The 16,272-nt window shown below is 45.6% G+C and overlaps 1 protein-coding gene across 1 annotated transcript in view; it reads left to right on the top strand.

Annotated features, from left to right (window-relative positions):
• LOC144179828 (uncharacterized) overlaps positions 1-16,272 on the top strand; it is a 68,085-nt gene that overhangs the window by 7,577 nt on the left and 44,236 nt on the right. Inside the window, exons 3-11 of the mRNA XM_077708259.1 lie at positions 208-260; positions 1,714-1,810; positions 3,773-3,889; positions 6,749-6,837; positions 8,443-8,588; positions 11,745-11,860; positions 11,953-12,097; positions 12,557-12,717; positions 13,353-13,444. Coding sequence (XP_077564385.1) covers positions 208-260; positions 1,714-1,810; positions 3,773-3,889; positions 6,749-6,837; positions 8,443-8,588; positions 11,745-11,860; positions 11,953-12,097; positions 12,557-12,717; positions 13,353-13,444 — 1,016 coding nt within the window. The remainder of the gene's footprint in view (positions 1-207; positions 261-1,713; positions 1,811-3,772; positions 3,890-6,748; positions 6,838-8,442; positions 8,589-11,744; positions 11,861-11,952; positions 12,098-12,556; positions 12,718-13,352; positions 13,445-16,272) is intronic.

Below are 16,272 nucleotides of genomic sequence, written 5' to 3'. Positions count from 1 at the left end.
CAATTTCAGTTAGCCTGCGAAGAAGTGATCAATTTGCTATTCACCGAAACGAAAGGTATTTGCTTGGATGCAAGGAACGCTGTAAGTTCGTTGACATGTGTTTGGTTTATTGCCACTTTCAAAAATATGTTCTCATGTGTGTGTCACCAAATGGGGATATCGTGTTCTAAGCAAATCTCAATATTTCCGCTTTTCTGTGAATTTTAGCCCTCCCACGTGCTCGACTTTGCCAGGTATAAAAAATATGGAAGAATCTTTGGGTAAGTGTCCATTTTTTTCCCTAATAATGACAATGGCGTGGTGTCGGAGCGCTTGCGAAAAGAGGCAGTCGCATTATGTTCTATTTTAGATTTAGGCCAAAACTTTGGTTGCTAGAAAACTAGTCACTTAGGATAAAATTTATGTGCTATTCGCTTACAATTTCAGAAGCCACTTCTGGCAAGCCGCAAAAAAAAATAATGTAAATAAATACGGATAAAAGCTAATCGAGATATAGAACAGCTGTTGAATATAATTTCGTTATTCTCGTTCGCTAGCATCGCTCGGCATGAATTCTAAACGCAAAAATTTGCAACGTACATCGTTAAACGTGATTTTATGTTTTATCGTAAACCTATGTTTGCATGCAGATATTTTTCGAAGCCTCAATGCTAGCCTTTCTGGTGAGTTTACCCTCTAGGAAATGACCGTAAGTGGGCTTCACTACAACGCTTAAGGACAACCAATCAGCGTCATCAAATGCGTGAATTGGGCAAATGACGAGACCACGCATGCGATTAGAGGAAAAAATGGAATCTGCGCCGGGACAACAGCGCAAGGCGTGATTATGCGCTGTTGTCCCAGCGCAGTTTCTATTTTTCTGCGTTGATCATATGCTGGCCTCGTCCTTCGCCCCATTCACAAATTTGATGACGCTGATTAGTCGTCCTGGAGCATTGTGGTGGAATAAACTTGCTGCCATTTCCAACAGGGTATGTGGGTATCGGTAGCATATTCCCCAACAGCTTTGATACATCAAATGCTGGGGAAAAAACAGCACAGAAAAGGCAGGGAACTAAGGAAGCGTCCGGTTGGCCACCCTGCACATTGGGGAGAGCAACAGAGAATTGAAAGGGATAGGAGGGCGTAAAAAGGTAAATGAGAAAGAGAAAAAACGAGAAGGGAATAGTGTAACTAGAAATAAAACATCATGCAAAAAGGAAGCATAAAACAAAACAAATAAACAACGATGCATTTAACAGTCTTCTTTGGATTAGTTTTACAATTGTTCCCTCAGAAAAAAAAAAAAAATATCGGCCAATGAAACAGCACCGCTCACGTGCGGAATATTACCCAAGTAGTAGTAGTAGTAGTAGTAACTTTATTTTGCCCAATAGTTGTGGCGATGGCACCACTGAGCTGTTCGCTCAGTCATCTAGACAGCGGGGCTCCCTGTGTTTTGGGAGCTCGGTGTCTTCAGCCAACTGGGCGAGAGCTTCTTGCACGTGGAGAGCTCGCCTAGAGATGGCAAAGTAACAATAACATCGTGAGCGATTCTGCTTGCCATTTTTCCCTGTTCACTCAGTGCGTATTTGCGCACCAGCGTTCGCCAATACCCTTCAATTTCTGTATGGTCCCACTCCCTCATCAAACGACATGACCATATACATGCTCGCACATGTTTTACCCGAAAGCCTTCTATAAACTCATTTATTTATGTTTTTGAACTCGCAGCTCCTTTGAGATGGGGAAGGCTGTGCTGTTTGTAGCGGAGCCCGAACTCGTCAAGCAAATATTGGTCAAGGACTTCCAGCACTTCCCCAACCGAAGGGTAGGCTTCACACAGATTCAGCCGTATATCACTCAGTTCACCTTGAAGTAAAGAATTCGCCACTGTGTTGCGAGGTGCTTTACAAGAAGTTCTTCGTATTATAGAGATGTTCCAGCTAAAACTCTGAAAATCGATTGTGAAATTCTAACAAAATTAAAACTTTCCGGGCAAAACAAATGTTATTGACTGAACCACCGAACTTCACCTACTAGTAAGTACTTCACGCCTAGTCGTACTTCAGTGCCAGGCCCGTTAGCTACAGTGCAACGCATAAACAAAATACAGTTGAGGAGCGATCCCGACTTTCTATTTTTGACCGACGAGTTTCACTTATAAGTGTCTGCTCTGACGGCGAACGTTTGCTTAGTAATCACATATTGTCATGCGCAGTACTTTTTGTTTTATGCGGGGGACTCCTTTTTGTTACGGCCTTTTTAAAAACAACGTACCGGAATGAATTTGGTCGAAATCGGATACAGTAATTATATTGTGACATAAACGACTCGTTGAATATTAACAGGCCGTAATGTAAAAGCACAACCAGCGGTTTGCGTGTATCCTGAAAAAAGTCCCGCATTCGACCACTGTCAGAGTTCAAAATAACTAACTTCAGAAGCCAACGACAAAAACATTCTTTAAGTGAAGCTAAAACTGAAGCCTGGGCGAGTTGGTACATGTACATGTTCTTTAAGTAAAACATAACTGCCGGGAGCAGACAGCAGTAGTCTTAGATCAGGGCGGATACGAAATATTCAAATTAAAATAGAAAATAAATTATTTTATTCTTTTGCGCTATTACATATTTTTAACATCTTAACAGCTGGGAAAATTTTTTGACTTTTTGGAACTTGCGTTTGTTCGACGCTCCAAGCGAGAACAGGTGCTATGGCCCCGCGCTTTTGATCACATGGCGGGCCCGCCGCGGTGGCTCAGTGGCTAAGGCGTTGCGCTGCTGAGCAGGAGGTCGCGGGCTCGATTCCCGGCCGCGGCAGCCGCTTTTCTGATCGAGGCGAAAAGCAAAAACGCCCGTGTGTACGAGATTTCGGCGCACGTTAAAGATCCCCAGGCGGTCAAAATTAATCCGGAGCCCTCCGCTACGGCGTGCCTCATCGCCTGCGCTGCGTCGGCGCGTTAAACCCTACAATCAATCAATTACATGGCGTGACGTCACACCACCCAGACTAGCGCTCCGGCGGCTTGAGGCCGCTGCTACGCGATAAATGACTTTTCGGCGCATGGCCTAGTAAATATTTCGCTCCAATGATGCCGTAGGCAGACGCACATGGTTCCATTTGTGTCTGATTTATCAAGCATAGTGCTTGCGGGCATTTTTTTTTTTTTGACTGCGTGGGAGTGTGCTGTGTGCATTTTCGCTCAGTTGGCCAATGTACGGTAATGATAAACCTTTTACCTAGCGGCATTGTTGACTGATTTGATTGATTTGATTGATTGTGGGGTTTAACGCGCCGACGCAACGCAGGCGACGAGGCGCGCCGTAGTGGAAGGCTCCGGATTAATTTTGACCACGTTGGGATCTTTAATGTGCGGTGAAATCTCGTACACGCGGGCGTTTTTGCTTTTTTCGCCTCCATCAGAAAAGCGGCTGCCGCGGCCGGGAATCGAACCCGCGACCTCGTGCTCAGCAGCGCAACGCCTTAGCCACTGAGCCACCGCGGCGGGTCCAGCGGCATTGTTTCAGAAGAAGGATTAGCACAAGCATAAAACAGGCAGAGTGGGTCAGTTATACCTCCCTAATTCTAATTTAATCGTGCTGCTGGCTCTCTGCCACCGATTATATAACCACTGCATTGCGACGCACTGCCAGCTCTGTATTACTCGTTCGGCTTACAGGCGTAAGAAGACCGCCTCTACGAAATCACATCAATTGGTTCACAAGACTAAGATAGACCGGGGTTGAAAAGTGCATGGTTTGATCGTTTTTACTTTTCAATGCATTCGCAGACGATTACCACGAATGAGCCTCTGGTTGAGAGCATGATGACCGTTGCTCCCGTCGAGTTGTGGCGGAGAATTCGGCCCACGGCGAGCCCGGCTTTCTCCACCATAAAACTAAAAAAGGTGCCAGTTTTATTTTCAACTTTTTTTACGATCAAAATCGAAAGCGTTTGAAGAGATGCTGGGGCAAAGTGATCCAATGACTGCCTTACAAGAATTTCTGAATGCTAATATAAACCGATTCCAAACTCCCACAGATATATGTCTAATACCGAGGTAAACCGTGTTTCCATTTAACAGTCCGTGTTTTGTAAAAAAAACATTACCTTTTCTGTTTCCTTTTCGCCAAATCTGCGTTCTTGGTGCGCACGTCCTTCCTGTAATGCCTCTTCATGACTTCATAATGAAGAGAGAAAGAATTAGCCTTTACGCTCGTCAGTAAATGCATATACTGATGACCATTTACTGAATCAGCATTTACTGGTGAGCGTAAGTGCTTATATGATGGCATCCTCCCGGTGGATGGCTTCCGTATTCCGGAATGTTCGAGCTGCGACCTGCAGTCCAGACCCCTCTTTACAGAGTCTTGCTGTTGTCCAAGGTCCGGATCCGCCAGATGAGCCATCCACTGCTGGCAATTTTTTACTATTTATTTATGATACCTTACACTCTCAAGGAGAGCATTGACTAAGGGTGGTACAAACTCCACATAACAGCAGGGCGGCCATCAACAACAACAACAAAATACGCAGAAAAGAGTACAGAATAATAACGGAAATAAGATCAACAAAACAGGTGTAGCAACTTGCACAGAAAACAAATATAACAGAAAGGTTTGCTGATATGCTCAAGACGTGGGAAATAAAAACGTAAAGGTTAATCACAGGCAAAACACAGTAATAAAACCAAAGGTCCTAGGTGTACAAAGCATGCACGCACACACCTAATATATAGTGTGCCAGACTTACAAAGGCCAATACCAACGCAAAATACGAGGCCAGAGGGAATACAACAGAAATTAAATAAAAGCAAAAACCAAGCGTTAATCTAGGCAAGTTGGCAATGCAGGGGAAACATCAGTGATACTTCACATGATTGTATTTCACACATGTTCGCGAAAGAAAGCCGTATCTGTGGTAAAAGCAATGCAATAGGGAAAATAGGGAAAATGGAAAATCGTTCAACAACGATATGGCACGCTCTGATCATTTGAATGGCCTCGCTTTGCAGTAGATGTGATTGAAGCTATGGTGATTATGCAGGCGCCTGGACAACCGCAATGGTGCTGTTTGGGGTAGCGAAGGAAACCTGGTTCTATGAATATATTTCGGTAGCAAGCTTAACAATGCAAATGTTGTTACATTGTATTGAGTGCTATAATAACGAGATATAAACCAGGCTGCTGTATTTTGTATCGATTTGATCATTGTGGTTAGGTAATGCTGGTAAGGGGACCAGAGTGAAATGTCAATTCCAGTTGGGGGCGTACATAAGTGAAACAGGCGAGTTTGCGGATGTTTGTTGGACAGTTGTGTGCAGATTTCGACGTAGATAGATATTCTAATGTTTGTGAGGCATCCCCGTAAATAGCACGTATGCGTGTCGTCGACCATGAAAGGTCGGGTGTTACATTAACGAGTAAGTGTTTGTAAAAAGAGCACTGAAATATAGTGTCATTTTTATAGAGAATGAATAACTGGAGTTATTGTGTTTTAGACAAAGCGACATTGAACGGCACTTCGAAGTATTATGGGACATCTGCCACACGTCACACCAGCTGCTAATTTTAAGATCTGTTTGAAGGGTAAGGAAGACGTCGTCAATGTTAATAGCTCGATGTATCATACAATAATAAGCGAATAGCGTTATTTTTGAGGATATATACATTGGCAAATCATTTATATAAGTAAGAAATAATACAGGACCGAGAACACTACCCTGCGGAACACCGGAGGTGACATCGGCGAAACTGGTAGACTATTTGTTAACTACAGTGGATTGTTTGAGAAAGGAAAGAAAATTGCGGGTCGATGAAAGCGTTAAAAAAACGAGTCGCTGCTTATAAGCGCCATCCACTGCTTTGGTTAGCATCTTATACGTTTCCCTGTAACAGTATTGACCGGTTTGGATTCATACATGCACTGTTAGAGCAAAAAAGGACACCAGGAAGAGAAATAGATGGACGATATACCCTGAATTCACTCCTCGTTGAACTTTACTATTGTGTAAATAAATAAATAAATAAATAAATAAATAAATAAATAAATAAATAAATAAATAAATAAATAAATAAATAATAAGAGCGAGAGAGGATAATGGGTAGGTTCGGAGTTTTTTGGCAATCCCATACCCGGTGGTACCTGGTGCCAAACGGAAGGTGAGGATTTTCTTCTGCCAAGCCAATAATGTTCCGGGACGTCTGAATATTGGGCAAGCGGGGCTGCATCGAACAAATGCGAGATTTTTAACGCACGTACCTTTCGATCTATATTCTTAATCCGCCACTTAATCAAAACAAAATGCCTCCCCCAAATTCTACTGTTCCCACCAACAAGTATGTAGTTGGGATTTCTGGTGGTATTCCTCTCGTGCACTTAGAAAAAGTTGACTGTCGATGCAAAGCAAGGAAATGGATAAGTTAAAGGAAGATAAACTGGTTGCCTTGAGCTTCTACGAGATTCCACTAGTCGTAAATCCAACACCCTAACCCTGCCACAAGACAGAGTAACTAAACTTAAAAAACAAAGAGGTAGAGGCTGTCATGCGCTGTCGAAGTGGTTGAAAGAGAAATCTGTGAGTATAAAATTACGTTTACATAACTTGTCGCACTGGTTTTGTCTTCGGTCCTAATGTAGATGCGGTTCAGTAACCTTTATTTTTGGTAATGTCCGAATTTTTTTCTCAACGAGTATGGCTTTCGGAGAATTTTTCGAACATTTATATAGCCCCATGTTTGTTGACTTTCTTATATTTCTTATCCAGATGAATTATTTAATTGAAGAATGTGCAGCTGTCACAACTGAACATCTGAAAACAGCGGCATCCGAAGACGAGGAAATCAATCTTAAACAGTAAGTCCTTCTTCGCTCTCCTCATCACCTTGCTAATATCACAGGACAACAAAATTAAAAGGACACCTTAGTACTCCTTATGGTGTAGTGTAACCGCCGAATGCAAACATTTCCTCCCATTATTATCGCTATCTTTCACCCTTTGTGTCTCGTCGTTCTATTGGTTAGATGAATCTGCACTGCTAGCAGATTTTTGTTTCACGGATAGTTTGTCCCCGAAATCGCTACTGCTTTAGTAATATTGTCACATATCGTATTCTCACACATACACCCATACACCCACATAGACCCACAAGAACTTTACCAGTTCTAATTTCATAGCCGGTGCCCATGGGAAACGCCCAGTATATCGTAATACTCAAATGAGTATTTTTTTTGTTCACCTCTGGGTTGCAAATGTTTTCTTATTGGGTTGCTCGAACAAAAAGGCACCGTTTTATTGTTTTGCTTGTCGCCAGTACTGGTTTCTCGTCCCAATGGAGAAGTTCGGAAGGCTGTTGGTGTCATTGGGAGTTTTCCGAGGAAGTATCGCGAGGAAGGCGGCGCAAAATATAAAAATATAACATTGACATAAAGGGCTCTAAGCGTAGCGTCTTTGTTGTGTTTCAGCCGGTAGTTGTGTATGTGTTGTGTTATCGGGCTTGTGCATCGGGGTGGTGCAGAATGCGCTCAACGCTATCAAGCTGTCATCAAGCTGTCAAGTGGCGGGTCATGACCGTTTCTTCTGCGTGACGCCAATTCCTCGGTGCGGTAGAGGCTAGAGCCTGCATATAAGCACACCCTCTTTCTTTTTGTTTGGTTTGGTTGTTTCGTCAAGTAACTGAATAAACTGCGTTGCCCTTAGCCAGCGTAAGCATCGTGCAGCTTATCTCCCAGCCCACCCTTTGTTCAAGGTACAATATATACTGATAAACGCATCGCGCGGCCTCCAAGACCACTCACTAGGCGAGGGCAAAGCAGGAGCACGTCAACAACTAATAGCTTACCATCTTTTCCAGGGCACCATTATAACAGGACTACTCATCTCGGAGGTGCCGCCGCGGCGGCGCCAGCGATACGTCTTGTGCCCAAATTTCGCGATCCGCGTCTACTCTGATGAATTTAGCACGTGACGCTGCCTCACCAGTGCTGTAAAGTTTTTAAATCCGGTTGCATCTCCTCGGGTTCTTGGTCGTAGGTTGAAATATAATGAACACGGCGAAACTGGTAGGACGCATGATATCGAAATTACCGCCTCCGCAACCGGGAGCAAACCCCGCCATTTAGCAGTTACAGGCCTTATCTCAGCAGTTAGGCATCCTTCGATATCGCTCTCCCAACGGCGAAGAAAACCGTTCTATCCTCCCGCAAGTGTAATCGCTCGTCTGAATGAATTGTTTTGCTTCACTAGTTCTGGAACTACTGCAGTCACCAAAGGTACTACCGCTGGCGTTGTCACGTTTAATATCTTACTTCTTTTCTTTCATTTATATTGTTCCATTCTATATATATTGGGTGAAGGGCGGATGTTTCTTCAATCAATCGTTTTACTCTGTGTATGCCGTTTTCCATTCTACCTTAATCGCCTTAACTATATTTGGTTGTTACCCTATGCTACATGTAAAGGTTCTTCGGCAACTACTCCTTGGATGTGATTGCAAGGTGTGCCTTTGGAACAGTGCTCGACTCCCATTCCGACGCGACAAATGAGTTTGTCACGAAATCAAGACAAGCCTTTTCTGGGCGCCTGGCTCCACGCGTGCTGTTCTTTTGTAAGTACAACCGGAAACGAGCACCTGTTTGGCACGAGGCAATTATGTCGCATTTTATCGGGGCAGAAAGTTGTGAAAGGGAAACAATGCATTTCTAGAGTGAAACGAACGTGACATAAACGATAGGAACCAGCATGCTGTTTTTAGCTGTTCTTATCATGGTATTGTATAAACATCACGACTGTCTCCTGGAGAATAAAAAAGTCTAAACACAAGCCACACTGTTTATGACAGCAGCTTATGACAGACAAAATTACTTTTTTTTCACCACATGCGTAAACAAAGTCACGCTTCTTGCTAGTTTGCTAGCAAGAAGCGTGACTTTGTTTACGCATGTGGTGAAAAAAAAGTAATTTTGTCTGTTGTTTTCTTCCAGTTCTGCTTGAGGAGAAAATATTTAGCACCTTAAATGACTTGCACTCATAGTCCGTAATGTGGCAAGCACAGACAACTGCACTCAAATATGTTTTCTGCATTTTAATTTTAGGTGAAAAGATGGGTGTTGCATCGCGTATTAAAAAACGTTGTATTTTCAGTCGAACATCAGTAACAGCGCCAGTTCAATTACACGATCCCTAAAATAACAGCTGAATAATGTGGCAAGATTAATGTGGCAAGGAATGTGACAAGGAATAATGTGGCTGAATAATGTGGCAATAAATAGCCAATGTTGCAGCCGTGAAAAGGTCCAGAAGCCGTAGGCAAACATAACTGTTCACTTCATAGCGAGAGATGAGCCGAAGCCAAAACAACGCCCCGAAGGGCGAGGTTACAGTACAGGACTCGAGAAGAGTGACAGCATCGATTCGCTGGTGGGGGGGGGCTCATTTAAACCCAAAGCTCCAACGGTCAAAACAAGCGTTCGCTCTAGATTTTGCACACGACATGAACGGCACAGACACACACAACACTCTTTCCAGAGTTCGTGAGCAGTCGGTAGTAGCGGCGCTCGCTGAGTCCGAGAGAGGTCTCCGCAGCGGACGCGGGGCTTCCGTGTCCTTAGGCAAGTCTCGGCGTGTTGCGTCGGCACGCTACCGAAGTTTGATCACGCCGCCACCGACCCAGACGTGTAGCGATGCGTTTGAATTGTCGGCTACAAGCGCGAGTCACCGACAGGGGGGGGCTGCTTGAAAGGCGCACGCAGTGGAGGCTTCGCCGCACAGCCGAGGAGTACTGCGGCGGGCTGATTCGTAACAGCAGGTAAAAATACGAAGGAGTTGCCGAGCGCGCACACCTGAGCGCGGGCCTCGCAACGACCGCGCATAGTCCCCTGCGCACGTTTGGCAAGCCAAACATTCCCACTCACGGAGATTGGCCGAGATTACGGCGACCGCCCGGCAGTTAAGAAATGGAAGCAGCTTAGTACAACTAACCCTGGATGTGCAAAGGGAAAGCTTCATTTAGCCTGGTTAAGGGATGGTTTGATTTGGTGGACCGCATATATGTATAATTATTATACTTGGTATACATTCATTCTTAAGCAGAGTATAACGGTTGTGCCTAGGTCAGGGGTTAGACATGATGGTGATTAGGCTTGGGCAGACACGCATCGTTAGGCACGCATCATAAGACGCCGCTTGCCGAGCGTGGCCAGAAGTCGTTCGGTCCCGTGCACCGCTCACAGAAGGCCGGACCTCACTTTTATTTATGGCGACAGCGGCGTCGAACGGCTAGCTCTTCCTTAGTATACGGCACTACCTTTGTCTGTTCGGAATTTCGCTTCCTCTCCAGTAAAGCAGCTCGCCGACCAATATCCGCCGGGTGGTCAGACGCCGCTTGCAAACCACGGCTCAAAGCCGTTCGGTCCCGTGCAGCGCTCACAGAAAGAGGCCGGGCCTCGCTTTCATTCATGGCGAACGTGACCGTTCCTTTTCGCCGGGCGCAAGACGAGGCACATAGCCCGAGACGACCCAGCGGCGCATTCCTCTGGCAGCAGCTGCGGGGAAGAGATGCAGCGCGGACAGTCAGCTGCTTATCAACTGAGCGGTCGCTCCAACCGCATTCGCCCCCCATTTGAGCAGAACTGACTGAAAACGGCGTTTTGTGAGCAGAACTGAAAGAGGGCCCAGCGAGTCACTTCATGCACTGCAAGAAGTGTGGCGGAGCTGCGGTGAAATGGCGTACAACGGCGAAACCACTGGGCGTGGTTAGTAAAGTTTTACTTTAGAAATCATGAGAATACCGAGCGCTCGTGTGTGCGTGCCCCGTGGCTACCGCCCACCGTCCCCGGCGGACGTTTGTCAAGCCAAACATACCTACTTAACGATGTTGGCCAATATTGGTCAAACATCTCCAGCGTTCTCCGTAATCGTGGCAACACTTGCTCGGAACGAGAAAGACACGTCATAGGGTTCGCCGATGCAAGGTGATGTCCAATGATTATCACTTCTAAAAAATGAAAGCTCACACTTATAGCAACAAAGACGGAGTAGAGGTAATTACGGCAGCGAAGAAGAAGCAAATCGGCTGCAATCGTGCACTTAAACCTTCGTGATTGTGGTTAAAGCTGCGTACAGTTCGCTACATTCAAGTCTTGCGCGTTAGTGTGAGCTTCATTCATTTTTTGTTTCTTTTTTCTGTAGCTATCTTTTTTTTACTGGCCCCAAAGAAAGAAATGAAGAGAGTCCAGAGGTTCAAATCCAAATTATGTGAACAATTTCTGTTTCTTACTTAGTACATGTTATGTTTCTTTGTATTAACAGCATTTTCTTATGCGACGAAGTTGTGACACATCAGCCGTACGACCAGACCGGTTCCCTCGTTGAGTTCATGTAGAAACGATTTAGCAGACGCTTTGTACTTTTGCGGTTGGAGCAAAATCAAGACGGTTGTAACATAAACCGTGCTAATAGAGACCTCAGTTCTGCCAAGCAAACATTATGTCGAGAATAATGACTAGAGAGTTACCACCCCTATGCCAACGAGAAGCTTCTCGTTGACCGGACTAATTTTACACGACACTTGTCCTAAAAGTTAGTTACAGCGCGTTCACACGGAAACACAGAGAAGAAAAAACTCGTGACGCAGCTGCGACAGCACTATATATTGTCTTTCTTCTCCATGCTCCAGTTTGCGCGTGCTGCAACCTATTTTAAGATGCGCCTTAAACTATGCCATTATAACATATAAATTACTAATACTTCATTTTTTGTCCAGTTTTCTTTCCATCCCTTGCGAGAGCCCTCAAGATCACTCCCTTGGATTCCGATGTCTTTGTCTACTTGAAGCAGTTAAGTAGGAAGGCCATCGCAGAGAGACGCAAAAACGGAGCTGTAAGTGACCTTAAAACTGTCAACACTCCACTGGGCGTGTACATCTTTGAAACGCGTGCTTTTCTTTTTCATGGTGTCCATTCATTCCTCAGCGGTGTGAAGACTTTCTGCAGCTTATGGTGGACGCCCAGGAAGGAAAGCTTACTGAAGCCGCGGAAACGGAGTCTGATCGAGACCGTAACCTGTTCAACCTCGATTCTGAAGCAAAACTGGACACTTCCTTTTCATCAAAAAAGAGTACGATTATTGGCAGCTCTCTATCCGATATTTTTGAAGTCCGTTTATTGGAAATGATTGCATGAAATTTGTAACAATTCTTTTACTGTAAGCAGTTCAGTGTAGCGCTGTATACAATGGCTGTATTTCTTGTTAATGAGGCATTTGGTAACGGGAAGTTTGCCAGAGAAAAACTTTAATGCGAGCGTCCCTACTACGAAGCACACACAAAAGCCATTATCGTTATTGTTGCTGCGTTCCTTTCACAACCCGGGAATTCTCTGTTTCCGTTGCTTCGTCTCCACTCATGAAATTTTATAAGACTCTCAGGGCAAGAAGTTCGGCTTTATGGTGGCATTAACCGCTGTTTATGAGCGCCTAAATTGACAACGAAATCATTTCTACGCCGGTAGTAAGCGTAAAGCGCAATCGCGAAAGAGCGCGTACAAACACATTTGCTCAGGCTCCCACACTTTGCAGCCCTCTCGGAAGACGAGGCTATGGCGCAGTGCGTCCTGTTCTTCGTTGCTGCACAGGACACGACTTCGACTGCAATCGCCAACACGCTCTACCTCCTCGCTGTTCACCCCGACGTCCAAGAGAAACTGAGGAGAGAAGTGGATGAATGCTTTGCGACTCACGTAAGTTCATTTAAGTAAAATTGTATTCCTTTATTAGGAAAAACGGCAGACATTTACAACTGTAGAAATATTTCTGAATAACAAAATTCGGCTTTGCAGAAGCCGTTAACTCTAAAAATAACTCTGACTGCAACAATAGTGACGATTGCAGCAAAAAGGGCCCGGTTTGCGAGAAACCGTGAAACCTGAATAGATGAACAAACCGCTGCTAAAATACCGCATTCAAAGCCTAGCTTGCCCATCAATTAGCTTGCGTAACCACATGACGTGTAGCAAGCAAGCGCATGCCGAATAATTATGCAAGGTTCAAATAAATATCTCGTGGCAGTGGAAACCTGAAACGCCCTAATTATCTGCCAGACTAAAATGATTGCAAAGGGATGGCAAGTTCAAAGGGTAACAGCAGCTTTAGAAATGGTGACTGAAATATTCTCCCCTTTCTAATTTAGTTCGAGTTCCGTTTAAAGCGGTCAGTATGGGAGTGCTTTGTTTTATATCGGAATGATGAGTGGCTATATAAATAAATGCACTACTGCCTCGGAACTAAGTAAGCGCGCACGTGGAACGTGTTCATTAATAATGCCAGAACCGCACGGTCAATTTTCGCGCCGTTGTCTATGCCATTTATTATTTAGGGAGAACATCCGAGCCTTGAGGAGGTGACGAAGCTGAAGTACCTCCATTGCGTCGTCTCGGAGTCTCTACGCATGTATCCTCCTGCGCCGCGGTGAGTACATCTTAAATGCAGTAAGATTTCTTAGTCAGTGTTCTTAGTATTGCGATCATTCATAAGACATCTATCTAGGAGAACCTATACGACGGTCGAACCTCTACGACGGTCGAGGTAAGTTGTAAAGGTTATCGCCTCAATGGTGTGGTATCAACTCACTTTGAGATCTAATCCATAAAGTCAATATTTGGTGTCATTTTCAGTTTTGATGTGAAATTTTATTCCGCTACACTTCAGCCAATCATGGCGGGGGTAAATCCTCACCGTTACTCTCAGCCAAACCACCCGTGTAGCACGGAGCCGGGCAGTGCATCCCTCAAACTGGAAATGAGAAATGGATGTTTCGCGGGAATCTACGCATTGCGCCATACGGGCTATTCGTTACGCTCATTGTGCAATCAAACGTCATGTCTCATAACTTCACGCTGGATACCCAAAGATGGGCAGCGTTGAACAAAAGAGATGTACTAAACGGAATATTCACGCCGGAAATTGCCCACAACTTCTTAGCTGCTTGCTGTGCATTTTCAGCTAGGCTCAGGGGTAATGATTCACGCCGTTTGCGGCAACGCAAATGGGTGTGATGCCTTTACACGCCTTTGAAACCTCATGACCAGTAATTTGGAATTTGAGTGCGCGTGACGTGAGAACTTCATTGGGAGGAATTAGAGACTATATACATCGAACTAAACTGCAAAATACATACCGAGGATATTATCGTTAGAAATTTAATATACCGTGTAGAATTCGGACGTGTACGGAAAGGTTAAAAACTGCTATAATTTCTATGTATCGCGCACCAGGTTGTCATTCCGCCCTTATAGCAAGGGGCTTGCATGTATTAAGTGCGAATGCACTTTATAAGCGACCCTGAATTCCGTTGACCGCCGTCCGTCCACATAGCAACAGCTGCGGGTGCGCGCGCTCCTCGTCTTCCTTGGCAACGGGGGGAGATGGCACATACCCACGTGGGAGATTGGCCAGGAATCTCCTCGTCTTCCTTGGCAACGGGGGGAGATGGGCGCGCGCTGCCTGGCCGCTGACATGGCACATACCCACGTGGGGGATTGGCCAGGAATCGGGCGTGAGAAGGGCTAATGCACCCGCTTAAAGGAGTACTGACACGAAATTTCAAAGCTGAGATCCGCTCCAGCAGTCAAGTACAACGACAACACAAATAGGTGTCTGTGCATGGCATATACCCACGTCGGGGATTGGCCAGGAATCGGGCGTGAGAAGGGCTAATGCACCCGCTTAAAGGAGTACTGACACGAAATTTCAAAGCTGCGATCCGCTCTAGCAATCAAGTACAACGACAACACAAATAGGTGTCTGTGAATAAATGCATCTTTCTTTCTTTGTAGTTGTGTGTGTGTGTGATCTCTCTTTCGCGAACATTACCGAACCGCGCAAATTCAACTCCTGCATTCGCACTTTCACATTATTCCCCTCGGGGAAATGCGGGGAATTTTTTTCTAGTGCTTCTTAACTACATCATTAAAAATCCTGTTTCAATTATATATCGCCTTTTCATAAGAATTCCCCAGCACCTCCCAGAGGGGGATTGTGAGGATGCAGAAATGCGAACGTCGAACGCAACGTCCTCGGGTACCATACGAGGAAGGCACCGCACAACCTTCGATACGTCGATGGGCACGTTCACCGCCTGTCCTTTGATTCCAAACTGCCCGTTGCCTCGAGTCAGCCGCCTGATGCTCATGAAGGGGAGTCGAGGCGCGATGAGCCGCTCTTCGACCGGGTTCAGATCGGGAAGATGCGCCGGCCGAGGAGGATAACGGTAGCCAAAACTCACGCAGCCCTCCTCTTCGCAGCTTTGTCTTCTTCTCCTTCTTCTTCTTCAGCGGTTCCCCTACGGGAAGATGACGATGGTGGTTGAACGCGAAGCTATTTCGTGATGGATTGTTTGGTTGGCCAATCCCTAGGGGCATCATGCCACAATCATCATCAGACGCGCTGCGGACGCCGGCCAAGGGACGCACGACAACCCCCGACTATAATGCATTTCTGCATAAAAAAAGTGCGTAGGCACAAAATAATAACCGAGATATTTGTGGACGGAGTGCTTTCCATGCTTTTAGGTGCCTCATATATAGTCTTATGTTGCCTTTAGACTACGGAGAAGGAGGGTTACAAAACCATATAGTTTTATGTGGGACAAACATTGCCGCAGCTTGCACTAGTGGTTCAAGGCTGCAGAAACAGCAGAGCTGGCGGCACTGCTTCCTTCATTGGAGACCCGGCTGTTACATCTCACATTTATTTCCGAACTTGCCATTGAAAGTTGCCACAACTATCTATAACTGACAGTTCCGGAGCGTTATGTCCTCAGCCTTTCACATATCTCCCAAAGTGGACCGCGTTAGCACCCGCTAGAACCCGCCGTAACCGGCTTCCCAAACTCGGCGTCTCTGCTCCCCACTTCAGTCGTAAACACACGTGAACTGGCGAGGAGAACAGCACGCGGGAGATCGCGGCACGAACTCTGGGCAGAGCGTTCTCAGAGGCCGTGCAGGCCGACGCCGGGCGCTCCTCACGTGGCACCCGTTCAAGTGCGCTCCATATTTTTCTTGGTATTTTTGCGAGCTCCTCACGTGTCGCAAGCCCACGTGCAAGCATGTGCAATGCTGGGTGCTCCTAACGAGGCGCACGTTCACTTGCGCTCAGCTGGGCTGAATTTTCTGGTAAAGCCTCATGGCGGAACTTGCAGCTTAAACGGCTCGTCTGTTAAAACTACACATTACATCGGAATGTATCGGCAGCAATGCAGTTAGAGTGAGCAAGAGTCTTACTTCATCATAGAATCA

Source organism: Haemaphysalis longicornis, unplaced genomic scaffold, assembly GCF_048455015.1.
Source record: "Haemaphysalis longicornis isolate Haplotype H1 unplaced genomic scaffold, Haemaphysalis longicornis Haplotype H1 scaffold_4, whole genome shotgun sequence".
In the NCBI taxonomy this organism is placed as follows: domain Eukaryota; kingdom Metazoa; phylum Arthropoda; class Arachnida; order Ixodida; family Ixodidae; genus Haemaphysalis; species Haemaphysalis longicornis.
This window is presented reverse-complemented; position numbering and strand designations above follow the sequence as displayed.